Consider the following 27833-nt stretch of genomic DNA (forward strand, 5'->3'; position numbering starts at 1 on the left):
GTCGATCTCTTTATCTATAACTTATGAGGTAGAGGGTTTAAGGCTGTCTTCCTCTGAAAAGAATTGAAACTGAAGAGTTTCTGGGTTCCAAATGAGAGTTTCTTGCAAACTCTAATAAATCCTGAAAAGAAAGAGTTAGGAAGGAAATGAAGGGATACAAATTAGCATCTGAACTTGATAATCTATCTGTTAGGCCAATGAACCTTTTAAAGCCACTAGAAAGACAGTTTTAAGCCTCCTTGTGTTTCACGTTATCTTTCTTTTGTCATCCATCTAGTTTCATCTTATGATCTCATCTATTTTGATCATTTTTCTCGGAGAAAGAGAGAGAGATAGACTTCTCCAATAGGCTTGCAAAGATTAAGGCTATAATGGGATACGAGGTGGCTTCTATGAAAGACCTTAGTTTCGTAATTAATTGAGTATATATATAAACTCTCTTTAAAAAGTCATTACTTTTTATGGAATAGGGGATGATTATATTGCTTTTTTGGTATGGTTTGAGTGACCGACCAAATCTTTAATACAACGAACCTGTATAGCATAACTGAATTTAGGTAATACTAGTAGTTTCCAGCTTTAAAATTTATATAATTGTACATTTGAAGGCTTCAATCTCCAGAGAAAAATTCTAAGGAAAAATTAACATGTAAGGCAAAAAAAAGTAGGAACACAATGAAAATAATTAAATCAAAACAAGAGTAAGGGAAGTCACAATAGGAGTTTTTATAGAGAAATGTACCGTAGCAATTTGATGTATGTAAGATAAAAAGGTGATCAGAAAATATTTTACGAAAAAAGTAAAAATTTATCTGCGAAAAATCACAATCCAAATAATATAAACGGAATATCGACTAATACTCACTTTATGAATACTAATTCTGAAAACACTAGATTTGTATGCAAATTTTGAAAGGTTGTTGGGAAAAATTATCATTAATTAACTTCAATATGTTCTACCCAAGATTCTTTTAGAGATGTCATGCTCAATAGCTCATTCATATTGACAAACATGTTTTCATGTGTATGCTCATAATGTCAAGCTTGAAAGTTGTTTTATTTTTTGGACCTAATTTTATGTGCCGAATCTTGATGTTTAATACTTGTATTTCAGGTCATTTTTCAGACATTGCACTGATTTTAATACTTTACATTATTGACGTCAACAGTAATTTAAAAAAAAAAAAGGATATCAATAGTATAGTAATAATAATAAGAGTTAAACAAATAAAGCATAAAAAAAATCACAACTGTTGGTAACTTGTTATCCCTGATATCCAGCATTCTTGCCCGCTTAACTTCTTGGAAATCCTTATCAAAACAAGAAGAAGCTTTTCTTGAGTCTTAACTAGTACACTCCATCCATCCCATTTTTATGAGAAATTAAGAATCAACTTATGGTGTATTAGAAAAATATTCATTGTATCTAAAATTACAAGGGCCTTCCAGATATTAAGACATTCTATAATTAGAAATATGTATTTGTATTTGATGCCCTACATCATGACCTAATTAAGAAATGGTGAATAGGAAGTAATATATTTCTTTTTGGTGAAATCAGTCCATTTTAAGGAAATAAAGGTCGATTTTGGAAACTAAATAAAGGTCGAGAATTGTGAAATTGCAAGACAAAAAAAATATCATCAAATATGGCATCATTCTTTTTCTTCTTTACCTTACTAATTTCCCTCTATCTATCCATTTTTGTCAAAGAAAAGAATTAGATAGATACGAAAGTTTTTACTTTTAAGCTATCCATAATCAAATCATTAGTGGGGAAAAGAGTAACAAATGCAGCGGCCATGAAATCAGGGCAAGGGGTTGGATATGCTAATGGCGGCGGTTAAGAGCTTGAGCAAGGCATTTCGGAGAAACCACATGTTAAAGCAAATCCAGGAATCAATTTCGGTTCAACAAATTCCACGTTTTTAGCTTTCTGCAAAATCTGGCAAACTTCGGCCGCAATATTTGCATGCATGTATATATATAGATGAGGACATGGCCAGCCACATATATATATAGCCTGATTCTACGTAAAGAAATAAAGAGTACGTCAAAATAAACGTGAAGTATTAATATGTGGACAAAAGACATTAAAGACGAAATAGTATTAGTCCTCTAAGCAACCTACTTGAATTCATTCAAGCCACCAAACCCTACTATCTCTGTAGTAGTGGTCATCTGATCACAGAGTTGTATATACTTGGAGGGCTCAATTTGTGATGAGTTTTATGCACATCTGATTGAACGTATGTACGTGTGTGTGTTTGTGTGTATACATATATATATATATATATATAGAGGGATAATTTCAGAAATTTTCTCCGAGGTTTTTGATAATTTCATTGAACTCCCCTGAGATTTGAAAAATTACACTTACCTCCCTTGATTTAATAGTTTTAGTAACAAAATCTTAAAATAATATTGAATTGGTCAATTTTTTAAATGAATATCCAAAAATGCCCTTGTGTAATGAGTTTTAAATTATTTCCCTATACAATTATAAGATTATCTAGTATAATTACAAGCAAAATGTGCCAAAATTTTCATGTCCATATCTACTATTTGATAAACAATTATAATAATAATTTTATCACTATGATAGGATACTTTTGATGGTACTTTATTATGGATTTAGATTTATAAGATAGAAAAGAAAATGTTGAAATAATTCATTTAGAGTTTATGAATTTTTTGAGTAGTAGGATTATCATAATTTGGTAGTAATTTTTGGCCATTTCTTTTTTATTTATTGTTAATTTTAGTACCAAAAATAGAAAACAAAGATCAACAAATACATTGGATTACATATAAAATTAACTCATCAAAAAATCACTAGTTCGACATTTGGTTGTAATAAAAACTAGAAGCAATAGTGGTAGTTCTACAGTTTTATTGGCAAAAAATTTTAAAAAAAAGGAATAAGAAGGAAAAATAATAAAAAATAGAAAACAAAGATCAACAAATACATTGGATTACATATAAAATTAACTCATCAAAAAATCACTAGTTCGACATTTGGTTGCAATAAAAACTAGAAGCAATAGTGGTAGTTCTACAGTTTTATTGGCAAAAAATTTTAAAAAAAAGGAATAAGAAGGAAAAATAATAAAAAATAATTTTAAAACTCATTCTAAGTATAAACATACAAAATAAGGGGATTTCATTGAAATATTTAAGGGTAAAATTATCATTTTAAATAACAAGGGAGGTATGTGTAAGTTTTCAAACCTCAAGGGAGTTCAGTGAAATTGTCGGGAAACTCAGGGGAGGTTTCTGAAATTATCCTCTGTGTGTGTGTGTTCACAAGCATAATTCATATAAGTTCTTGAACATAATCAATGTGCTAACTATGCTAATGTCATCTTAGGCTTGACAAAAATGTAACTAATTCATTTGTATAGCATGTCGTTAAGATTAAGCTAACCATTAATGCAGTCCTAATACCCTTGTCTTTTTGACAAATAAAAGATCAAGGCATCAAGCTTCACTTGTCGTGTTAGATAGCCACTCTTGTAGTGTACTGCATACCATACGTAGAGAAATTTTTTAGGGAAAATACAAGAGTTCAATCAAGCTTTAGCATGGAAAATACTTGAAATTGATTTGAAGTGTACAAAGAGAACCAAAGACCAAAACAGATAAGAGCCAAACTAATTATCTCAAGCTAAGCAAATCGAGATTAATTCATCAAGAATTATAAAAACTTGCCTCTTTCCTGTCCAACTAGAAAAATTAAGCAAAGCTTGATTGCTATTCACTACATATATAAGATATGTCAAAATCGTTCATAGGTTCAATTAAAGCCTTAATCACTAAAATCGTTGTTTAAAATCAATAAATAATTAAACTCTTTTTTCATACAATTAAGTAACCTTGAAAATCAATAACTGAACTCTTTTTTTTTTTTTTTGCTTAATTAAAACACTCTTTTTTAAAAATGTGACAAGCAACCAACTGTGTACATTGGAATCAATACATGCAGACTATAGGTAACAAATTTTGTAACTAAAAACCTACAAATAATAGGACAAAAAATAGAATAATATGCATGTGAGAAAGGATATTACATTATCTTTTTGGGGAGAGAAATAGATTGAGTGGTACTAAAAGAGAGAGTTGTCAAGTTTTAGCTGCTAATCTAAATTTTGTCTTAGAACAACCCCTGAACAATTAAAAATATGGATAATTTCAGAAACCTCCCCTGAGATTTCTGACAGTCTCACTCACCTCCCCTAAACTTTGTAAAATATCAGATACCTCCCCTAAACTTATAGTTGGAGTAACAAGATCAGCCCATGTCAGAAAAATGAACATTAAAAAAATATTTTGAGGAGTGAGATGATATTTGTGTTCCACATATGCCCTTTTTGCTTATCCACAACTTGAGCTAAAGCAAAAGCCAAAAAAAGAAGTAATAAATTGAACTAGATCGAGACAAATGCAAATGGGTTCTTCAAGCAATGTTACAATGCTATTTATATTTTTTTGTTTTAGCTATTAGACATTTATTTAGCTAATATGATCATTCAATTAATTGAAACATACTTCTGGTGATATAAAAAAATGTATAGTTTTATAATTTGAGTGATTAAAAGTATAAATTTTTATTAGTTAAGTCATAAAAAAATATTATTTGAGTGATTAAAAGTATAAATTTTAACTAGTTAAGTTACAAAAAAAATTTCACTATTTGGTTAATTGAGTGAATGGCAATTGCAGTTAAATAAATAGTGTAACGATCAAATAACCAAATTCTCAATAGTTTAATAACTCTTTTTGCGATTTTCTCTGTGGAAAATGAAATGAAGTAGCAAGATACTTCATTTCATTTAGTGCTAGATACTTTAGTTGAGATTTTTTTTTAAAAAAGATTAATTCACACTGTAGTTAGTCAAATTTATTCAACAAGCTTCGTTTGAATACCAGAACTTAGGTAGATCCGATTTTCAAAAAATTCAATAACCCAAATTGTGTCGCATCACTTTATGAGATGATGTAATATACAATTTACATCATTGAATTTTTGAAAACCAAATTTACCCAAATATAAGTAATGAGTTACACTAGATAATTGTCTTACAAAAAAAAAATGAAATACATGACTTTAGAGAAAGGTAACACTAGTGCTAAACTCTTCATTGATGATTGTACTGTGAATAATATGACAAGGGAGGTATCTGATATTTTGCAAAGTTCAAGGGATGTGAGTGAGACATGTTAGAAACCTCAGGGGAGGTTTTCTGAAATTATCCCTTAAAAATATATACTTTCAACTATTCTAAGTGCAGCCAGAATCAAAGAACATTGGTATCAAACCACTTAATATAACTATTGTGACCAGAATTGGAAGGGTTAAGAAGAAGAAAACACTTCATTTTACCATCACTAGATTCATTATTTTTGCAACATTAAATAATGAAGTGTATTTTTCATCTTCACCCTTTTGATTCTGGTCCCAATGATTATATTAAGTATTTGGGCAAAAACACCTTTTAATTTCGGTTGCACTTACGACTAAAATGATCATAAGGTTGAAAGTATATACTTAAAATAGTCCATGGGCTACTCTAAGGCAAAATTTAGATTAGAGATTAAAACTTGACAACATGAATAATTTAAGGGCTTTCCACACACTTTTACCTCTCATTTTGTTGACTCTAAAGAGTAAATTTGACCAAAAAAAAAAAAAACCTCAGACGTGACACTATTTTATTAAGGAGCTTATCTGTGATAATATGTTATTGAGGGACTAAAATGGTGCAATGACAATAGTTTAGAGACTGGTACGACTAGTTTTGTCTAACTAATACGCAAGAGGATGAGATTGGAACCGAAATTTGAAAGTCGAACCGGATTGCTCAGCTGGTATCATACAACATGATGGGGTACAAATGAAGGCATGGTTCAGGAAGTAAACTAACTTTTAACTTTTATTTAACGGCCGCTTGACCAGAACGAGAAATCCTGAGTCATTTCCCGGCGACAAAAAAAAGTACAGACAACAACAAATAATCAATCATCAGCCGGTCTATCTAACCAATAATCAAAATTTCCCAAAACCCTAGAAAAAAACACACTCACGCACTTAAAACCATACAAATTCACACATCAACTCTATCTCTCTCTCTCACACATACACTAACTGGCACTCATAATCACTCACATGATCGCCCTCCCATCTCCGTACTATTATGTCCTACTACCATTCCTCCGATCGAAGAAACCCTAGAAATTCGTGACTCCGTTGACAGAAATGGCGACGTCGAAGCTCATGGCTTCTTCAACTTCGGCAGCGACTTCATCTCATAACTCCGAACTCCGTCGGAATTCGCTTTCCAAATCTGATTTCCATAATTTCCGCAATCATCATCATTATCATCAAAACTCTCCAAATGCTGCGGCAGCTGTTTCTGCGACGACGACGACGACGACTGAGAGTACTTTGTTGAATGCGGAAATTACGCTTTTGGATGCTTCGGGAGCGATCACGCCCATCTCGCCGGCGCCGGTGAGGAAGAAGACGGTGGATGATGTGTGGAGAGAGATTGTGGCGGGGAAGACGGCAGCGAGCGAGCCGGCGAGGAGAGTGGAGCCTAAGGAGGAGGCAATGGATGAGATGATGACATTGGAGGATTTTTTGGTAAAGGCTGGAGCAGTGGAGGAATCGGCTGTTGCTGCGGCGGCAGGAGTGGAGGGGGAGGTGAAGGTGGAGGCTGCTGCGGTCGCGGGGACGAGTGGGGGAATGTTTGCTTTTGATAGTCCGTATATGTCGAGGCAGGGGAGTGTGGAAAGTGGGGGAGGGCTGGGGTATGCAAGTGCAGGAGGTTTGGAGACGATGGGGAGTGGAGGACTAGGAGGAGGAGGAGGGAGAGGGAAGAGAAGAGCGTCGAGTTTATTGGAGCCAATGGATAAAGCAGCGCAGCAGAGGCAGAGGAGGATGATTAAGAATAGGGAGTCGGCTGCCAGGTCTAGGGAGCGAAAACAGGTGATTTTTCTTTAAAAAAAACAAAGATGAATACTTTTCTCATTGTTGAGAATTTCGGGAATTTTTTTAGCGCCTATACTGTTACCAATGATGGTTTTTGGTTGCTGCAGGCGTACCAAGTTGAATTGGAGGCCATGGCAGTGAGACTGGAAGAAGAGAATGAGCAGCTCTTGAAAGAAAAGGTAATGCAATGCTATTACCGTCGCATTTCGCTTGGCTTTGGCAAAGTGTTTTGTTTTCCAGTTTGAAGCTTTGATGACAAAATGTAATTTTGGGTTTATTCTTGACACCATGATCAATGCATAGAGTTGAAAGGATAATAGGGTTGAATTTTTTCTAAAAACAGAGGGTGCTTATTGAAAGTGGATAAATCAGTCATGATTGTGTGTTTAGAATTTTGCATGGACTCTACAAGGGTACCTTTTTAGAAAGTCAAGTCCAGCAATTTATCTCATTTAATGATAGAAGCAACAGCTGTTGTAGTAATTATGTGTTTAAAGATGTATAGTAGGAGTCAAAAGTTGTTTTAAAGAGTCGACTCTGAAGATGTTGGTGATTTTTACTTGTCACTGGTAAGCACAAGGAGTATGGAATGGACTGATCACTTCGAGAATGTGATAACTTTATTGGTCGTTAAGGTGTCTAGTTGGTCATCTATGCAATTCATTGATGTCCTATAATTTGTCTTCCTGAAACAGACAACCTTAATAATCAATGTTAGGTATCATTGTCGAAAATTCCTTCCCATTGTAGTATATATTACCTGTTGCAGTGAATTTGACTAGATATCTCAGGACTCCTATTGGTGTCATACAACACAGCCATGGCAGCCTACAACGTTGCCGTTTTGCATCTTACTTCTCTTGACGTCATTTTGTAACAAATTCACATTACTCTTCTTAGACTTTTATTCATGACGTCAGAATGTGGTGGCCATAGGTTCAGTGTCCATCTTTTAACACATTAGACTGTGGCGGAGGCTCCTGATCCAGTGGGACACTCGCTGTAACTTTCCTGTTTCTGTCCTTTAGGAAAGGGAATTAGAAATTATTAGTTATAACAATCCTATGTAGAGCTTACATTGCCCTCGTGGAAGCACACTGTTGGGAGATGCAGAATTGCAGATTTCAACAAAGGTACTGCGTAGGAACATGCTAAGTTCATGTTATATGAGATATTTCTCCAATATTATGTACTTTTACTCTCCATTTCCATCTTTTTCCAAATTTCAATTATCTACAGTTTTGAATGATCTGTGTACCATAAAAGAGTTTTAGAGTTGAGTCTCAAAATTTCCCTTTTGTTTAATTTGTATGTTTTACTTATATTTTCTGTGGGGAGGAGTGGGTGGGTGCTTAATTATTTAAAACTTCTTCACTCATTAGTGGTGTTCACATTGATAGTATGGTTGCTTTTAGAGCAATCGAAATGACTTTTTGTGTATTTAAAAAAAATATATGTTTTCTCAAAGGAAAATGGATGTCTTTTTTGAATTAATCAATATTTGTTGGTAATTATTATTATTTTTTATTTACCTTGTGAATCTTTTTTATTATTCTAAATCGAACATGCTTGTGAACTTGGCACTGTTTACCCTTTTTTAACTGAAGAAGACCATTTTTTTTGGATAAAGAAACTATGAGATTTAATTATTTGCATGCCATTGGTTAATTCTTAGTGTGAGTACTTAATTATTTATCAACTGGTCAAATGACTTCTTTGCTTTCATCTGTTAGACATTGGTTTGAAACTGATTAAGAACTTGGTGATCTAATTTCTCTTTCATACACCTCTCTCTCCTCCTCTCCCTCTCTCTCTCTCGTTTTCTATATTTGTACTTCTTTATCTCTGTATGCATTCCATGGGTGTAGAGCATATAAAATCTTCTCCTTAGAAGTCTGCTGTATCAATTTTTAAAATGACTAAATAATTTATCTGAAAATTTCAATTTGCAGGCTGAGAGAACAAAGGAAAGATGCAAGCTGGTATGAGTCTTATCTCTTATATCCATTTTTTTTTTATTTTGCTACAGAATATTGTTATGAAGCTATCATGCTAGAGTTGAATAAACTGTTTCACTGAGGTAGAATGGATCCGAATTGAGTTCATCTTCTTGTTGATTGCTTTGACTGCAAAACAAACTTTTCACCTCATTTGCCACTTAAGTTTCAAGAGATCCCAGTCTTTGATCTTTTAATACTTGAGAGGCAACTTGACTTTACCGGCCTCATACATCTTCAAATAATCTGCTTAATTTTGTGGTAGGTAGTTATGAAGAGATCTCCTGTAAATATCTTACTCCTAGGCTAGAGTACTCAGAGGCTGCAATCACAGACTGATGGTGGATAAAGAGTCAATAACTTTGTAAACCATTTTTGAGAGTTAGGAGGTTGATTAATCATTCCCTGATAGGAAATGTGTATGTGTCTCCCCCTTCCGGATGGTGTAAAAGCAAGGCTGAATTGTAGTTTTGACATGGTGGGAAAATGATGGAAGAACACTAATATTGGTGTTCAATAGGATCTGTAGATGCAGACTTTGAGGGCTAAAGTCTGTTTAGCCTGTTTTACTTCCAAGCTTGTCTTGGATTTGGATATCGATTGTGTCACTTCATTTTACTTTTCACGAGTAACCTATTCAGTTCTTGACCATATATAAATGTTAAGGGGGATGTCCTCTTTCTGTAATGTTTATTATTCTTGGGACTTTTTTTTGGTTTTCCTTTTTGGGAAAGGGGGGGGGGTGGAGATGGGAGCAAAGCATTGAATGTTATAGGTTTTTTCATCTTCTTTACAAAAATGGTAAGCACCCATGGCTGGACCAACCTAGCTGAGCTGCTGGGAAGCAGCTCATTGCTTGACTTGGGTTATTCTGCAATGCTCGATTTATTTGACGTTGGAGCTTGAGCCATTAGAGCAGGGTCTACTACCTTAACTGTCTCTGTTCCTGTATATGCTGAATATATGTGAAATACCTATTATTTACAATTTAACTTAGGCACGAAAAAAAAAAGTTACCTTAAGCACTTGTGGCAAGGGGGGTAAGACCTTCAACACTATCTTAAACCACTTCAGCTTCGCACTCCCTCTTTTTTATCTGTCTTTTACCCTCCACCCCACTTCTTTCGCTTATCCCATTTCTTCTCTCCCTTAATTTTTTAATATCTGCTGGCAGTTTGTAATATCTGCTGGCAACCTCCCTCGCTATAGTAATTACTCATGGTTTGCAAAAAGTTGACCAGTGGGGTTGACTCACACAACCACCTCGCCGTTTTCTCTATCATGATTTTCAAGGAGTAGAAGATAAGAAGCCATTATTGTACCATCAATGTCACAACCTTCCGGCCATATCTTGAGTTTATCTTCCTTTGCTCTTCTTTTTTTTCCTCCTAATGATAAATCTTGTGAATGGCTCTGCTAACCAAGATGTGGGGAACCTGTACTATTCTTTTTACAGTGGTATCTGGTCAAAAATCTGTAATTTGATAGTCGTCAGGTAATCGAGTATGTGGAATTTTGTTTAATATTTCTGCATTTGTTCAGTGAAATTGAAGGTAGGTTGAAAGTCTGGAATGCTTATTGCGTTCGAACTTAAGCAGACTCAACAAAATGGATCAAGTCGGTCAAATTTGGAAATCTATTTTTGAAAGCCAAATAGAGTTTCAGCCCAACTTGATTGCATCTGTCTAACTGATACATCGAGGATAAGAACATGCCTTTGCTGGATGCGTCACACATTTGACATTCTTGGACATGTGCAACACTTTTTTGACCGTGTAAAAGATTGGGGTGAAAAAAAATAAAGAAAACAATAAACACTTCTTGACCAAATATCTTAAGCATTATTGAGGTGTAGCAAGTGACTCTATCTTTTAACATAGATTAACATGAGCTACAAACATGTAAAGTAGTATAGAATATATCATTTACAGCGATTGGTGATAAAGAGTTGTGAAGATGTCTTTAATATTTTGACATAATCAGAGAAACTTGCCTATAAATTGTATGAATCAGGCTTTGACCATGAAAAATGTGAGGCTAAAAGATACAGAAAATGCTATTATCCCTTTGACCATAAGTATTTCTAGAAGTCACAAGTTTTGGTTATTCAAATATTATACACACCTAGAATATATAGATACAATTGGAAATTAGCATTAATCGTGTACATACTCGTAGAAGATTTTATTCGATGTCTGCATATAATTTCTTTGGTTTCAGGATAATTATTTCTTGGTTTTGTCTATGTCATGTTGTATTCATATGCTGTACTGTGTCCATGCTTCTTAGTCCACATTTGATAAAATAATACTCTTCTTCCCACATCATGAACATTTTTGAGTTTTTTTTTTTTTTGAGCATATGAATACAAGATGACTGGCCCATTTAGAGTAGATTGATAAGGATGCTTGCACCGTAGTGAACAAATAGGCTGGGTCGACCAGAATCTACATTGAAACAAGCAGTGTTAGAACTATTCTTATATAATAACTCTTGTTGGGCATTTAAGGCTCTTAGGAGGTTCCTTAAGCTATCCTGTTCCATGATGGACTGAGATAGATGAATAGGTTGATGGATTGAGGACAAATGCAGCGGAAATAGGTGGTCCTTGTTGTGTTCCTCTGGTTTTTACTTCATTCCAAATGCAAGATTTGTTACCTGCTATGTGTGAAGGGGGAAAAGAATAAGCTTTTGTCAACAATACATATATAGAGTAGTAGGACCTGAAAAATTGCTCTAAGATCCTTTGATGAATAGCCACATGGAAGAATAACGTAATGAACATGATCTCTGAAGGATGACATGCTTGCTGAGTTTTTTAGTTGATAACTAATTTAATTTCACCATGGAAATGAACTCACTGCTAAGTGCTTTATTTATCCCTAAGATGAAGGAGTAGATCAGCCAAGGCTAGAATGGTATATGGCAAGAAAATCTTCAGATACTGACTGGGTAATTTATTTTTGATACAGCTAAAGGAGAAAGTGATCCCTGTTGTGGAGAAGCGAAGACCAGCACGCATTCTGCGGAGAGTTCGGTCTATGGAATGGTGACTTTCTGTTATGCACTTGATGTGAAAAGGAAATTGAACGTATCTTAGCATTGGTTGCAAGATCCAGTTGTGGTCATTGATTGTGGATAAGTATTCTTAGTTGAGCTTCAGTCCAGTGGAAGGGTTACTGGTTAATCTTGAGTGTTTTCTCTAGCCCTTTGAGAGATTAAGTGATTCTTGCTGTAAATTGAAATGGCTTATACTCTAATGGGTTCCAATCTCTTACCAAATCTAGGATCTGTAATAGATAGTTGGAATGGCAAACGTCAACAGAGACAGGTTCGTTCGCTCTATGTACTTAGTTACGCAATGCAAAGCTGTAGTTCCCCAAGTTGCTAATGTCAAGGGAAATATATAAAATTATTATGTCCTAATGAAGTCTGTCATTGAAACGTTCGGTTACACTTTTAATCAAGTAGATAGATTATTTTAAGTTGTACGGACTTTCTTCCTTTAGCATGCCAGAACTCGAAGGGAATTGTTACTTTTTAACTAGAAAATGCATTCAATTTGCACTGTTGACATGCTAAGATTTAGTGCTAGGCGCTCACAATCTGAAGCATCTGGGGAAATAAATGCACGGCGCAGCCCGTAAAGGCATTTCTGTTGCCTCTGATCCGTGTACGCATGTCCCTTCGATCTGAGGACTAAAAGCAGGAGGATATCACTTCTTCTGTAAAATTCCATTTGCACCAAGAAAAGTTTCTGTTCCTGGGTCCCCAAGGAAAGCGATTGTTCTTGATTGTTTCTTGCTGACCAGTGCATGAGTTGCTCTACTTGATTGAGGTTTGAAATTATGAGCTGGGAATCATCAATATAGCAAGTGGAGATGTTGGTTGGATCCATTTCAGACCGAAATTGATACCATGTATGTAATTTTTCTTCATGTGAACTATGTGTCTTCTATCTATATTTGCTGCCAATTCATGAAAGCTGGGCGGAAGAATTCGAGGATGGAAACGACAACTTATAAGCTGCTGTGGTGAAATTTGACAAATGCTAGCTTGATACAACTTCCTAAAACGGTGGCCTTGTCTTTCCTTCATGCTCGTTTGTGTACAACCTCTTGGCTACCGTAGGTAAAAGTTGACAAATGCCTGCTTGATACAACTTCCCAGAATTATGACCTTGTCTTTCTTTCATGCTTGTTTGTGTATAACCCTACATTATTCGCATACTGAAATGTGGTCACTTTCTCTCCAGCCAATTATGTGGGTTCTTTGTGTTACATTTAACTTTCTCTTCTCTTAAGGGTCTGAATATCTTTGCATTGATTTGAACTCTGCTGTATTTACTACTAATTTGTTAGCTTACTGAGCTTCCTCAAAGTACGAAGCCTTTCCGATGATAATCTATCCGTTTTTCATTAGTTAATGAGAAATTGTAAACCGAGCCCTGTAGAAATGGACATTTCGAAGTCCTCTCCTCACTCCTCTGGCCACAATTTTTGTCCTCTAGTCCTTGTCTTGGTTTATAAAGGGGAAATTTCTATTCTTTTGGTGTTAGGGGTCATGCAGTTAGGAAGTCGTGGTCCAGCATTTCATAAGAAGGATTTCAGTCTAGCAGTACTAAAAACCCTCTGACCTAAGGGGTTTTTTCATTTTCTTAATTGGACAGCTTACCCGAGGAGATAAGAGTATTGCACTTCTGATTTTGCTGCTCGCTTGTGAAATCTGAAATTAGGTTGTTTTCATTGAACTCATTCAGCAGGATTGTGGCCCAAAAACCATTGAATCTTCATCTAGATGGTCTTGAAGATGGATTCCAAGCATGGTTCAAAGACTCGGCCAAAATCTAGACGACTCAGCCGAGACACCACTGGAACGGGGCTTCTCGGTCCGATATCGGAACGAGATGATTTCGAAATAATGAATCGCCGAGATTTTGGCCGAATCATGGAGAACTCGACTGAGACGTCTCCGAGATAGATAGAAACAGCCGAGTTGTCCTGAGTCATCCCAAGTCATCTCGAGTCAACTCGATTTTTTATTATTTTTGCTAATTTTTAATTATTATATTTTTTTACAATTTTTAGAATATTAAATATTTCAAAAATTTATGTCTCGTCGAAACTACAATCAATATACCGAAACAGATGTGGAACGGTCCGAGTCGTGACCGTGACCGCGACTTTGAACCATGATTCCAAGGGGTCTCATTTTCCAGCTCACAAGTTCCACTACGATTTTAGAGCTGAATTAAAAGGAAAGTTTTACCTGAACAGATTTACCCAAGATTTAAGTAGACATCACTTGTCAACTTTGCAGCAGCATATTAAGATGGGAGACTGCCATTACTGGACAAGATTTCAAACAGTGAACTGTTGATATTCCCTGACTGATTGTGGTACAATTCGTCTGAAGAATCACCAGATACAAGCAGAAGGTATGACGGATCTACATTCAAGCAGAAGGTATGATGGATCTACATTCCTTGGATATGGGATGAGCCTGGTTAATCAGCCTGGTTAGTGTCGGTATCAGTGTGTTTGTCTCCTTAGTCATACACAAGACTCGAGACTCGCATAATTTACTCTAAAATATCATCAGCTCAATAGAAAATCTTAAATATCTATACAAAGAGAAGCAAAAAGAAAAGAAAAAAAAATCTTTTTCCTTTCGTGGTCAAGAGCATACAGGGACTAGATTCCATTTGGTAAACAGAAGTCAAGAAATTTTCTAAATTCTAATCATTGATACCCATATTAATCTTGTTCGGGCACCAGAAGTGCACCCGAAATCTTATCTTTATTCGTAATATTTACCTCGGCAAAACTCATTACAAAACTCAATTTCAAAGGTTGAGATTTACCAATAGGTTGCTTGAATCCTTGCAAACATAAAAATTTAAGCTTGCATATGAATTGCTATTTTTTGAAGTTTTTGTAAGGAAAATGCAGTACAGCGATTTGACGTATATAAGATAAAAAGGTGATTAAAAAATATATTCACGAAAAACGTAAATTTTTTTGGAGAAAAATGAGTTTCTAAACAGACCTTAGTCTTGGACGATTTCCAACAAACTACATAATACTAATATTTTTTTCATAATTTGTTTAAAAATAAAAAACTTAAGCTTGTATATGGATCTATTAGTGATCTAGAAATCTAAGATTATGTCACGGGTAAATATAAAACATGACCCCAGTGGCAAACAAAATCATGCATGAAGTAATGGCAGTAGAAACCTTGGCTTGTCTGCCTGAAGTTTGTCTCTAGAGATGTTTCTTTGGGTATTATACTTAATTTGCATATTCTTGGAATGCTTCTTCATACATTTTATTCCTTCAAGCATTAGCATAAGAGAAACTTAGGACGTTGCATAAAGGAAAAAATATATTGAAGATTAACAAAACCTCAAAAGGAATGTCCAGTGAGTCAATAAAGAAAGAAAAGATTGGAATCCCCAACAAACCCAAAAAGCAAAAGTTTAATAATCATAACAGTATTAAAGTTGCACATTAGAGATTATTTCTTGCAGATTGATAATCACAAACCTAATCATTTTAGAATAATAATCCCCATCATCACTCATCACCACCACCCAAAATTTCACACACATAATCCCACTGTTCTTTGCATTCTGTTTTCAAAAAAATTTATTCACAGACAAAATCATTCCACCTTTTACTGTAAAAAACATGACTCTAATTGCTATTATCAAATGCTACACATTCTACAATGTCACAGTACCACATTGTGCCCACCATTCAAACTCTTCCCGTGAAAAGCCAAACACCGCTGACAACTCTTTAAAACCCCTCCACCCTACTTCACAGTCCACCAGCAAGCACACTCACACAACACAGTGTGATACTGCACCTGCACAAACACACACTTCTCCGGCTACTTTTTTTTAACAGACCATTTTCTTGATTCACAAAGACAAGAATATAGTAAGAGCTAAATGGGAGCTCCATCCATGATGGGCTTTTTCTTCAGTCTTGTTTTTGTGATTCTACATTTCCAAATTGCTCAACAGGCAACAGTTGTAGTTGATGGTGTCTCAGAATGGAGAAATCCTACTGTTCAAATTGGAGACTCTGTCAGTAAGTACTAAGTAGTCATCACATGGCATGATCCCTCCTTCAGAAACTCTAATTAATTGTTTATTTACCAATATCATAATATATATAACATTGTCACGAAATTAAATTAACTTTGGTGTCTGTCTTTCTTGATTTTCAGTTTTTCAGCACAAGTATCACTACAACCTCTACATTTTCCAGAATCATGAAGCCTTCAGTCTCTGCAACTTCAAGCAAGCCACTCTTCTCACCAAATCCAATTCCACTTCTTACACAGTAATTCTCTCTTTCCTTCTGCATGTGTGTATTTTCGTGCAAGATGTTACTTTAGAGTTCTTGGAGAAATAAACGGGGTGTATTACTGTAATTTAGTTATAAGCTGGACCGATATTCTCCATGTACTTTGCTGATTACTAATTCCATCTTCTTAAAGAAATGTACTGCTACTAACTAAAAAATGGCACCACGTTTTCAATTTGATGGTACCTTTTCTGGCATGAGCGTCTAATTCAAGAATGGATGCAAACTAGCTCTATTACTTGCTTATTATTACCATCTTCTTTTTTTTTAAAAAAAAAAAATAGTGGTTTACTCACTAAAAAGTGAACCCATGAAACGAGTTTGTCAGTAAATTTTCTTACTGTGCATGTTTTATTCAAGAATGGATGTAAAATATTACTAACAATTTTCTTGTTTTCTTGTGAAATTTAGTGGCACCCTTCAAGAAAAGGTTTCTTCTACTTCTCATTCAACAATGGCTCTAACAAAGCATGTCAAGAAGGCCAAAAATTTGCTGTTCAGGTCACTTTGTCAGCCCCGCCTGTAAATCAGGCCTCATCACCACCTGATCTGTCCCCAATGGCGGCGCCACCCCGAAGTTCTGGTGGCGTCGTGGCGTCTTCTCCAGCATTTCCTTGGCCTTTTAGGCCTAGAGATGTCACTTCACCTAGTCCTGCACCAAGTGAAATGTTTCCTGCCACCAGCCCCATGGTGCCTGATAAAAGTGGAATTCCGTTTATCAATAGCAATCCTGCTGTACCTCTACCGACTGGCGAAGTCGATACTGCTACAATTCGGCCTTTCCCCGTTTCTGGAAGCTACGAAAGAAAGGTAAAGAAGCCCTTTAGTTTGCCTAGTTGCATATTCATCGCATAGTGGCAGTGCTATTTTTTCTAATGAATAGTCAGAAAGTACAAAATCTTGTTTCGGTTGGCTTAAATCGTTAAGCAGGAATAAGCTACTTGAGGTATACCTGTGAAGTTTACTTATTCAGCATGTTAATGTCTATAAACTTTGGATCATTTGTTTCTAGTATTAATTAAATTCTTGTCATGATTTGGGAAAAGAAAATTGGAATGGAAGTTGCATGATTGGCAATTGAAAGACTAATAAATTGCACACCTGGATAGACCCGTCTTCAAAGATTCACCACAATCTGAGCCATTGGATCTTTGAAGACCGGACGAACCCAAGTTTTGACCAGTGAATAGAGCTGTTAAACATTTTTCATCCGGTGATTTATAGATTTACTATGCTATGAATGTAATGTCACCCATGTAGCTTATGTGACCAATTGCATTAGAGTTTCTATGTATTTCTGCCATTGTGCGCAAAAGTAAATATGAAGGAGAAAACAAAAACTTAGGGATGCAATATTTCAGGCAAAGTATTGGGTTCAAACTGCCAGATGGAGCCAACTTTTAGATGTGCAGAAAGAATTTTGCCCAAAAGAACGCTTCACGTGCAATTCTTCCCATTCTGATATCCTTAAGTAGACCAAAAAGGAGAGAAAGATAAAGAAAATTAAAAAAAAAGGAGAGAGCGAGAAAAAGAAATCCATATATCTTCATAACCTTCTTCAATCTGTATTGTGATGTTTAGGCTGTGCATCATAATTCACCAGGCAAAAGAAAAATTTTAAATGTGACCAATTTCGTGATTTTAGATGTGATGAATAATGGGATATCAAACATTATAATTATAAGTAGGTTAATTTTTGTCTCTTGCATGCCAAATTACACCAAAGTGAGATTTTTGAGATTTTTTTTTTCCTTTTTGGTGACTTCATGATCATTGCATTTTGCAGCTTTATGATTGTTTTCCTGATTGAAACCCTTTTGCTTGATGATAATGCAGGTGGTTAGGGTACTAGCAGTTCCAAGAGCTTTGTGCTGTATCATTTTACTGATGCTGCTATGAAATTAAGAAAGGCACTGAGTGAGAGAATGATGGTGAGAATGTAAATTCAAAAGGGAAAAAATGAGTTGGGCTTAAATGCAGTGGGAACTGTAGCTTTAAATTTAAAGTAGCTTTAAGGGCGATAATCATACCATGTAATATTGCTATCTTTTGACCCTACTTTAGAATCATTAGCACTTTGTTCTTTAATCTTTAGCTTTGGCCACCAATCCATTGCTTCATTGTCATTTTTATAGGTTTCGTCTTAACTTATCTTCTTCTTTTGAGTGCTTTTCACCGAGTATTTGACTCTTGGTTAGCTAGTGACAGCAAGAAAGCACACAAATGATTGGATAGCAATGAAACATATAATTACAGACGTATGGAAGAGAGAGAACACCTGCTCAAGTAACCACATAGAGATAAGAAACAGGGAATGCTGGAATTAATTGAATTAGAATCCATCAACATAAAAAAGCCTGGATGGATCAAGAATAATGAGGTCAATGAGCAAATCAAAACTCAAGAACTTGAAGACTATGTCAATGCTCAATAATCCCATGGGACTGCATGACGATTTAATGGACACTTTATTGCTTGGATGAGGTATTTAATCCCTAGCGTTCCATCATCAACAAATGTATGTGTAAATGGTTTTCAGGATTAAGTGGAATTTAACCAGTCAGCTCCTATGACAAAGCTATCATTCTATATAGTTGCTGCGCAGAGTATATAATTGCTACAATGGCGTTGGCTATTCTTTCTTTTTCCCTTGATGGCTTTTTTTTCTTATGAATTGAATGACAAACACTACAAGGGACAACAGTAAGGCAGATCCTGCAAGAATAGGAGCACACATTTTGCATCTTCCCCTGTGCTTCTCAATCCTTGATTGCCTATCTTCTTGAACCTTATCAGGAGGTTTAACTAAAGCGGATTCTTCTTCTTCTTCTTCTTCTTGAGTGCCACTTTCTTTTCCATCAACTTGATCACGTTTATGGTGATTTTGGTCGATGACTTCAGTCAAAGGCTCAGGCTGTTCATGTTTTCTTTCCATATCTCCTTCAATACCTTGGCTTTTTTCTTCCTTTTCCAACTCTTGCGCCTGCATCACACTTTCCCTTTGAGATGTTTCGCCCGTGGTGAGATGGCTTGCAGGGGATTTACCACTTTCTTCTCCATTCGCCACATCTGGAGAACTTTTCGCTTCTTCAACTGTTCCTTCATGATCTTCTGACGGCTTCTTCAGCCTTTCATTCTGGTCTAGTTGATGTTCTTTCATTTCCTCTTTCTTCATATCATGAACCTCCGCCACCTGAGTTTCTTCAGGCGGTGCAACATCGAAGCCAGCTTCTTTAGGTTCTTCACTGGTTGCAATTTCAGGAACTTCTGAATATTCTTCTTCTGCTAATTCTTTAGGTTCTTCACTGGTTGCAATTTCAGGAACTCCTGAATACTCTTCTTCTGCTAAGCCACTTCCCTCGGCATGTTCTGCCTCTGCTCCTTGATCTTTTTCTTGCATCTCGTTTTCTTGTTTAGGGACCTCATCAGGCACTATCTCCAAAGTTTCTGAGCCCTCTCTAGCAAGCTCCTGTTCCTGCACCTCCTCAATGTTGAACCCTCGAATTCCCTTATCTTTCTTTGGCATTGAAATAGTCAATATGCATTCATCCTCATTATACTTTGCTTTGATTTTATCCAAGATCACTCCATCAGGGATCTTGAAAGCCTTCCTGAATCTCCTAATTTCTGTTTCTTTTCTGTACAATCTCCATTCCACCATTACAGTCTCCTGAATTGCCATTTCCCCACTTATTATTATTCGAGTCCCATCCTCATTGATCTCAATCTTAATATTCTGTTTCCTATGCCCTGAAATTTTCAAAACATATTTTAACATAATGATACAATCCAAAATCACCAAGTGAAAAATGTCAAAATGTACAGATGAGACCTTATTAGTCTAGTCGAAATAAATAATGAGGATTAGGCTCGAGACTAATTCTCTTAAATTCAACATCCTGAAGAAAAAAAGAGATGCAAATGAGGAAGAAATGAGCATACCTTTGAGATGGGCAGTGAGGAAGAACAGACTCTCTGTTTCTGTAGAAATGAAAACAGGACCAGTACGATCCTTGGAAAATTGAAAATCAGCTGAGCAAAATTCATCTGCAACTCTTCTAAGCGTAAGTCCCAATTCAAGATCCATTTTTGGCTACTTGAAAAATAATGCTAAGCCCATATACATGCACCTATATAAACATGTACCATAATTCACATGGCAAAACTCAACTTTGTTAGTAAAGTATATGTGCTTTGCTTCATCTGGTGTGTTATTATGGACATGGACGGCTTTCAACATTTAAAAAGTCGATTGCTTGCTTGGGATGCTTGATCGCACAGCCTCCTTGGGAAGTAATGTTCTTACACTTGGATTTTTCCAATTCATTTCACTTTCCAACAATAAAATAAACAGGTTGAAGATTACATTTCGTTATGCTTCTTTTGATTTCTCATTTTACTATTGAACGCTCATAACCCTTTTGTAGAAAAATGGTGTATAACAGAATACACCAGCCCAGAACCAGTAATAAACTCTGAAAAAGATAACTAAGAATGAACTGTATTCAACAAGAAAACAACTTCTCTTATTGTCTTCTTGCTCATATTAGATACAATTATATATACACCCCTCACAATTAATACCAACTAACAACTAAATGACATCAGTAAATCAAAAGATAATTCTAGACTGTGTAAGAAAGTAACAGTAGTAAATGACAAACTAATTGCTCTTCATTAGTCTCAAAAAATCAACTTGAATGTTCAACACCCTTTTTAATTGTCTTCAAAAGTACTATTATAAAATTGAAACTCAATTTGCTTCTACTTTGTATTTTCAATTAATATAAGGTTAGATGGTAAAATAGAGCTATTAAATAACTAGAATTACTTAAAAGTCTCAAGGAAACTACTAAACGTGTAACCTCATAAATTTAAAAGTTGTTAGCTAATTCAACGAGTCTAGTTTTTGTGCTTTAGATGTCGATTGAGCCTAGATAATCAATTGAAGATCAAGAAAAAAAATTAGATGGTAACCTAATTTTATCCAGCAAAACACAAAAGTATGGTGATCTTTATTACGAAGGATACAGGGGATTATGCTGCAAATTAGTACTCCTCTACTTTAAAATAGTTCTCTTATGTTAATGTAGTCTAGATTATAATATCGAATAAATTAACTAGAGTAGTATTAAAAACAAGAATTAATCTTTTATACGCTCACCGTATATACATTAATACCTAATATAAATTTAAACTTGGAATATAAATTTTGAATATGTATCATGCATCCAGACGTCATAGTATATACACTGTCAATTGACGTACGATTTACTCTAAATAAACCCTTGCTACAATGCTGCCTCGGTTTTTGGTGGTAAAACATAAAAAATTTGAAGCATTTTAAATTTTATTAAAGTCCTGCTAGAAAATTGGATTAATTTTGACATGGACATATGAACATCAGCTTCGCTATTATTAATTTCCAGGCCCACTTCCCTAATTCCAAAAAGGTGAAATGCTGAATGCAAATGAATGCAGTTGGGGCCATTTGCTGATTTCCATGGTCCATGGATATATCAATCATAACCATTTCACAGCTGGAAAATTGTAAGAGGGCCACCATTTGACTCTCATCTGAGCCATGGCTGTTAGGCAGGCCCAAGAACTGTCATCCATTTAATTCTTTCCAACCAAAGTTCGGTTGGAAAAACTGGGAAGCAGCACTTTCTAAGATTGCAACTCACTATCTTTTATAAGAAAACTTTTACATATCGCTTTTATCATTGTCAAATAATAAAAATAACACTTTTTTGGTGTTTGTCTAAAATTTACTCTAACTTACTTTATAATTTGTAAAAAAAAAAAATTTTAAATGCAAAACTTTTTTTCTTTCTTTTTTCTTTTTCCTTTTCTTTCCTCTCCTCCCTCACCTCACCACTCGCCGACCACCGATGCCAGAACCTTTGCCGGCAATCGGCGCGGATAGTAGCAGGCTTTCTTGATATTTTTGAGAAGTTTTTTGATATTATAGCTAAAGTTGTTAAAAAACTTGTAAAAGAAAAACTAGGTAAATGCCAAACAGAGCCTAATTGATCCCAAAGATGGAGAGAACGATAAAAACCAATTAGGTAGTTGTGTGAATTTAATTACTTTGCGTAAAGGTGTAATCTGTTGCAATCTAATTACATTTTGCATTGCATCCGAAATTCAAAGAATTTCTCTTAAAAAAAAAAATGTCAAACGCTCTCATAATGCCCAAAATTGTTGCCAACAACAGTCACCCCAAAGGGAAAAAGCCCATTTTTGTCGTCTTCTTGCAGCGGGTTGTGCAAGAGACAGACGTTTTCTTCTATTCATTCCACAACATACTAAATGCTTCAATTTAGCCAGCTAAGACTGATTTAGTACACAAAGCTCCTTCAAATCAAAAGGCTGGCATCTCAATTTTCCAAATGTAACGAGTACAAGGGAATTGATGGATGAACACCAAGAACATACATGCCCTACATGAAAGGTAAGTTATACATTAGCTTGCAACAGATTGGTAACAATATGAAATTAGAGATTCTCATGTAACATCAATCCCTTAAACTTCACAGTCATGTTACAATGAAGCACCTTATCAGATCATGCCAGAATTTCCAACCCAACCAACAACTTTTAGCAATTAAAGCACCACATATATATGTATATATCAAGTCACAACAACTGTGGTAGATTCCTCCAAGGAGGACCCTTTGTTCTTTGTGGCCTCTCAATTTTCTCTGGTGACGAGTACAAGAAGAAACAAGTCATATTTATGGAAATGTTGATACAATTGCCAACTATGCCGCCGCCCCAGAAAATTTGAAGGCAGGATAGTGACTTATCAGCAGAAAGAAAATTGCGCCTATTATGAAGAGGGTTGTTGTAGAAATGCAATCTACAAGAGAGATCTCAATAATGATTATAGACTAACGTGAGAAGGAAATTTCTCCTTGATGAATTGAACATGACCGAATTCAGACCTGGTTTTCCTAGAGTAATAGTCCTCAATTATAAACAAGATCTCATTGTTTGGTAATAGCAGCTTTCTTTTATGTTGTATTGTGAAACCTCAAAGATGATGTTAGTTTCCTCACAGTTGTTTTAACTTGCAAGTAACCTCTTTCCTTAACCCCCTTCTATTTTAAGATCATTGGCGGCACCTGCAAACTTTCTATGACACAGAAGATTGCTTAAATTACAAGTATTACTTTGGAGATGCAGAAGGGGATGTATTAAACTTCAAAAGTGAAAAAGTCAGTCAAACAAGAAAGAAGACCAACTACATAAACAATGGCAAAAGATCAGCAGTAGTTAGAAGGAACCATCAAACAGCAAGAAACAAGCTTTTTACACATGGGATAACTGATAAAATATCTTTTCAGCATGGACGGACAACAATCTAGTAGTAACACAGCAATACCAACATGGACATTTAACTAGACATCCCTAGTTCGTAATTGCCAGATGTTGTAGAAACAGTCAACGATATTATGCATGCTCTAAAAGTTAGAGCTGCAGTAAAACTATGACAAGAAGACTCTAGGCATGGTCAACTAAATTGTTCAGTGTTTCAAATTCTCCATGGAAAATCACATATTCAAAGTTTCTGGCAGTCAGCCCTTCCTTAAATTACAGTGGTGAAAATTACAGAGTGGCATTGATGTGAGTGTAGACCCTGCATATAAAAATATGGGGAGGTAAGAAACTAATACTAAGAATATTAAAATCTTAGCAGACTTACCTGATGTCACCCTTTCCTGTTACAGAGAATATACATGGTTTACAATATTAAAATGGGCAGGGGCGACCAAAACAGCTGGGATTTTGAACAAACACTAGTATATTAGTAACTTTTTCTTTTTTTTTGGAAGGGGTATGTTAACTCTTCAATTGCGGTTGAAAGCCACAAGTCACATCCTTGTACACACTGTAACTGAAAAGACATCCAAGAACAAATAACAAAGTACATGCAAGTGAAACATGCTCAAATTAAACTCTAACTGAGTGAATTGTACCATAAACTCTAGTGGTATTTGCCATAATTAGTCAGTAAAGAGCAGAATCACTTTTGACGGAAGCAAATATATACCTACAAGAGCAACTCTAGATGATCATTGTGCTTCAAATCCAACAAGGCAATCAAGTGTCCAGGAGGGAGGTTTCTGTTTGAGAGCTGAAAGGGCAAGAAAGAATAAAAACATTGGTGACTTTGAGCAAGTCAAAGCAGTTATTTTAATGGCACGACAAAGAGGACAATTGACAGTGGAAATTCACAAATGGATTGGAAGTCAGAAATCCAATCAAGAAATCCCCAAATATTGACCAAATCCATTGTAACTGTTGACCAGAGATGAAGCTTCTGCACGCTATTAGACTTTATGAGAATAACAGAAGCCTAAAAAGGGAAATGAAAGGAGGTTATTAAATGAGATGAAAATATCATAAAATGCTTCAGGCAAATCTTCAAAGAGAAAGGAAGAAACAACTCAATTAACTTAAAATACTTATCAATAATCTGAAGATCCTTCAGAATGATCTACTATTATACAAAAGACTACTTATTAATGGGTAGCACAAAGACCAGAAGATTTCTCCTATTATACATGAAGAAATAATCTGTGACTGAATCTTGTTATGCTAGTATGTAACTCAAGGCAAAAATTTGAAGACAAAATGAGTCATCACCTGAAGCAAATCTAGTTGGAAATTTGATTGTAGAAAGCCAACACAAGATGCAGCACAACATCAATGACGCCCAGTAATCTCACCTAATTTTCTTTACATATAATATATTGTGATAAATACAAAGCTTTACCTCTATGATCCTTATTATTCTTGGCCTATTGCCTCATTTCATTCTCATTCTCATTCTCATCTATGGAAAACAAAACTGCATAACATATTTGCAAGCTCTACATTTGTTGCCAGAAGCAACTTTAGACATAAATCTATCAACCATGACTAATTAGTATTAGCACGACCCATGGTGTCTAGACCCTCGGTTCTGCTGCGAACAATCCTGTGGAATACTTCTCTAACCTGGCGCTCCAGCGGGTCCAGTCCATCCTTTACTGCTTCATAAACAAGTCCTAGCTTCTGTACTCGCTGCCTCACTTCTGCCTCGTTTTCATCCGTCAAAGGGAACTGAACAGAATCAGTCAACTCATTCATATGCCTCGCGCATTTCTCAATCTCATGAATCTCCTTCAACAACCCACAAGCATTTCGGCGGTCCCTTTTCCTGGACTCCTCCACAATCCTCTCGTGAAGGGTCAGTATAGGCACAGCCCAAATAAACTGCCTGGTGACAGAGAAATGTGTCCCGAGGCCTCGGTCCTGGCAAGGAATGGCAGCAACAAGAGCCCACATTACAAACAATAGCACATAGCTCATGGTGAAAACAGCCACCACCAATCCGTTGGTGGCCATGACTTCATTAGCTCTTGGAGCAACCAAATTGTTCCCAATTGCTTGTAGCTGCTTAGCTGCTGACCAAGTCCGCGAAACGCTCCATGATAATGATCGAAAATGGCCTAATGACCTCTGATCTTTCTGAGCATTTTGGCGCCCAAAAGACCTATTTCTATGACCAAGAGTAGTATTACTCTCTTTCTCATCCAGCATACCAATAGCCAAATCAATCAAAGCCTTTTTTGCACGTCGGAAATGGCCTTCCCCGAAGCTCTTATGATTATCCAAAGCACATAAAACAATTTCCAATTGCTTCTGCCATGATCTTATATGCTCAATACCATCACGAATAGCATTACAAACATCCAAAGCCTTAACACTCCTCTCAAAAAACTCAGAAATGTGACGATCCATTGGGGCTCTATTAAAGTAAGCCCTATTATTAAAAAGTATAACTCTGAAATCATCTTGGCAAGACAGAAAAACATCTAAAAGCTTACGAATCCATGGAATAGAGAGCAGCTCACTGGAATCTGCAGCCAGTAGATCATTGAACCTTTCAGCCACTAGCTTCTGGAAGGCCTCAAGCTCAAGTTCTTGGCTTGTGGCCTCATGAGAGGAATCCATTGAATGGACCTGATCCCTGCGAATACTCAAAATTGAACGCCCAAAATTTGCAAAAGAAGACGCTGCCCCTTGGTAATCTGTTGCTGGCATTTCTTACCTCACATCAAACACTCAAAACTAATTGCCAATTTCAAGAAAATCCTGAAAATGGCCCTGATTTTCAGCAACAAATTCTAGGGGAGAAATTCTCTAAGATTGCTTTTTTACCAGAAACTAAGGCCAACCCACCAAAATCCAGATGGAAAACACACCGAAAATAACTTAATCAAAATCCAGAAGTGATCACCACAAATTTCAAAAAATTTCAGCTGGAAATTTTCAAAAAAAGATTGCTTCTTTATCAATGTACCCCAACAAAATCCGAACTTGCAAACGAAAATCTAAAGGCCAACCCACAAAAACCCAGGTGGTAAACAGCCTAAAATTTCAAGAATTTGGATCAAAATGCAAAAAGGTGCCCAGAAGAAGCAAGAGTTTGAAGAACCCACTACTGCAAAAGAGTAACAAGCCAAATCCCACAACAAAAACAGAGGCTAAAAAAGCAATCTTGAGAGAGAAATGGTGATGAGAGGCTCAGGAGAGTGATTGTAGACAGAGAAAAGAAAGGCTGATGCTTGGAACCCTACAAGGAAGGAGAGTCTTATATTGGGTTGATTTGGAATTTTGGACCGCGTAATATGGTTGGAAATGAAAAGTTGATAGAAATTGAGGTAATTAAGGTTTTTTAATGTTTAATGATGATTTTAAGATTAATTACCATAAAAAGTAGGTAATTGAGGTTTTTAGGGAGTAAAAAGTGCAGAGGTTAAGTTCCGGACAGCGCGTGTGGGCCAGCGGGCTCTTAAACACGACTCACACACAAAATGAACACGCATGACATAAGCTGGGCCCACAAACAGAAATTCTGATGGAATCTATGATATTCAATTTGGACCGCTGATGTAACTTTTGGGGTTCATCGTACGGTACATATTGAATGGGTTGCGTCAGCGTCAGTACTGGAGTAGTACGCTGTGGTAAGATTGCTGTTCGTCTTGCTTTTGGGAAATTGACCGTTTCCACTGTTAGGGGGTTTACGAACCGTTTACCTTTATCTTTTCCTTTTAGAAAAATTGTTCAAAACGTTTTTTATATTTCATCAAATAAATTTTTTTATTTCTTACTTTTAAAATAATAATTGTACGCGTGCTGTAAAATTGAGTCAATAAAATTTAGTTCCGACCACTTGTTATCACAAATTCATCACGTAATTCATACATGATCATTTTTTGGGGCAAAAATATTAAATCTAATTTATAATTGAGCAAATGATCTGATTCATAATCATTTTTTCTCTTAAAAAAGTAGGATCTAACATGAATCATATTTATTTTTTTCTTAAAAGTGGGATCTAATCTAATTCATATTTATTTTTGCCTCCAAGAAAGTGAGATTTGAATTTTGTTTTGTACATGAAAA

The 27833-nt window shown here is 35.7% G+C and overlaps 4 protein-coding genes across 5 annotated transcripts; 2 read left to right on the forward strand and 2 right to left on the reverse strand.

Moving 5' to 3' along the window:
- Positions 1-5984: 5984 nt before the first annotated feature.
- On the forward strand, positions 5985-12444 carry LOC113750244 (G-box-binding factor 4-like). 2 transcript variants are annotated; one of them, XR_003464650.1, is made up of 5 exons: positions 5985-6988; positions 7099-7170; positions 7928-8124; positions 8944-8973; positions 11961-12020. XR_003464650.1 is itself a non-coding variant. In XM_027294240.1 (4 exons), the coding sequence occupies exons 1-4, from the start codon at positions 6257-6259 to the stop codon at positions 12039-12041; spliced, it is 915 nt and encodes a 304-aa protein (XP_027150041.1). In that variant the 5' UTR covers positions 5985-6256; the 3' UTR covers positions 12042-12444. The 2 variants fall into 2 exon arrangements, 1 of the variants encoding a protein (XP_027150041.1); XM_027294240.1 differs by lacking the exon at positions 7928-8124 and having other exon boundaries at positions 11961-12444.
- A 3352-nt stretch (positions 12445-15796) lies between these two features.
- On the forward strand, positions 15797-18493 carry LOC113749750. The gene is made up of 4 exons (XM_027293581.1): positions 15797-16088; positions 16228-16343; positions 16779-17177; positions 18204-18493. The coding sequence occupies exons 1-4, from the start codon at positions 15947-15949 to the stop codon at positions 18264-18266; spliced, it is 720 nt and encodes a 239-aa protein (XP_027149382.1). The 5' UTR covers positions 15797-15946; the 3' UTR covers positions 18267-18493.
- Positions 18494-18830: 337 nt separating this feature from the next.
- On the reverse strand, positions 18831-20454 carry LOC113750070 (cilia- and flagella-associated protein 251). The gene is made up of 2 exons (XM_027293991.1): positions 20310-20454; positions 18831-20117 (listed from the first exon to the last, which is right to left on the reverse strand). The coding sequence occupies exons 1-2, from the start codon at positions 20452-20454 to the stop codon at positions 19000-19002; spliced, it is 1263 nt and encodes a 420-aa protein (XP_027149792.1). The 3' UTR covers positions 18831-18999.
- Positions 20455-24441: 3987 nt separating this feature from the next.
- On the reverse strand, positions 24442-27003 carry LOC113749903. Its single transcript, XM_027293778.1, has 2 exons — positions 25023-27003; positions 24442-24732 (listed from the first exon to the last, which is right to left on the reverse strand). The coding sequence occupies exon 1, from the start codon at positions 26463-26465 to the stop codon at positions 25299-25301; it is 1167 nt and encodes a 388-aa protein (XP_027149579.1). The 5' UTR covers positions 26466-27003; the 3' UTR covers positions 24442-24732; positions 25023-25298.
- Positions 27004-27833: the final 830 nt, after the last annotated feature.

This window comes from Coffea eugenioides, chromosome 10 (genome assembly GCF_003713205.1).
Source record: "Coffea eugenioides isolate CCC68of chromosome 10, Ceug_1.0, whole genome shotgun sequence".
Classification (NCBI taxonomy): Eukaryota; Viridiplantae; Streptophyta; class Magnoliopsida; order Gentianales; family Rubiaceae; genus Coffea; species Coffea eugenioides.

What these genes read in the sequence shown, in the direction of transcription:
- LOC113750244 (XM_027294240.1), top strand. Translation starts at nt 6,257, where the DNA reads ATGGCGACGTCGAAGCTCATGGCTTCTTCAACTTCGGCAGCGACTTCA. An exon ending in GGTCTAGGGAGCGAAAACAG is followed by an intron (nt 6,989 to 7,098) that starts GTGATTTTTCTT and finishes TGGTTGCTGCAG; the next exon opens with GCGTACCAAGTTGAATTGGA. An exon ending in AGCAGCTCTTGAAAGAAAAG is followed by an intron (nt 7,171 to 8,943) that starts GTAATGCAATGC and finishes TTCAATTTGCAG; the next exon opens with GCTGAGAGAACAAAGGAAAG.
- LOC113749903 (XM_027293778.1), bottom strand. Translation starts at nt 26,465, where the DNA reads ATGCCAGCAACAGATTACCAAGGGGCAGCGTCTTCTTTTGCAAATTTT.
- LOC113749750 (XM_027293581.1), top strand. Translation starts at nt 15,947, where the DNA reads ATGGGAGCTCCATCCATGATGGGCTTTTTCTTCAGTCTTGTTTTTGTG. An exon ending in TCAAATTGGAGACTCTGTCA is followed by an intron (nt 16,089 to 16,227) that starts GTAAGTACTAAG and finishes CTTGATTTTCAG; the next exon opens with TTTTTCAGCACAAGTATCAC. An exon ending in CTGGAAGCTACGAAAGAAAG is followed by an intron (nt 17,178 to 18,203) that starts GTAAAGAAGCCC and finishes ATGATAATGCAG; the next exon opens with GTGGTTAGGGTACTAGCAGT.
- LOC113750070 (XM_027293991.1), bottom strand. Translation starts at nt 20,454, where the DNA reads ATGGATCTTGAATTGGGACTTACGCTTAGAAGAGTTGCAGATGAATTT. An exon ending in CCTCACTGCCCATCTCAAAG is followed by an intron (nt 20,118 to 20,309) that starts GTATGCTCATTT and finishes TGAAAATTTCAG; the next exon opens with GGCATAGGAAACAGAATATT.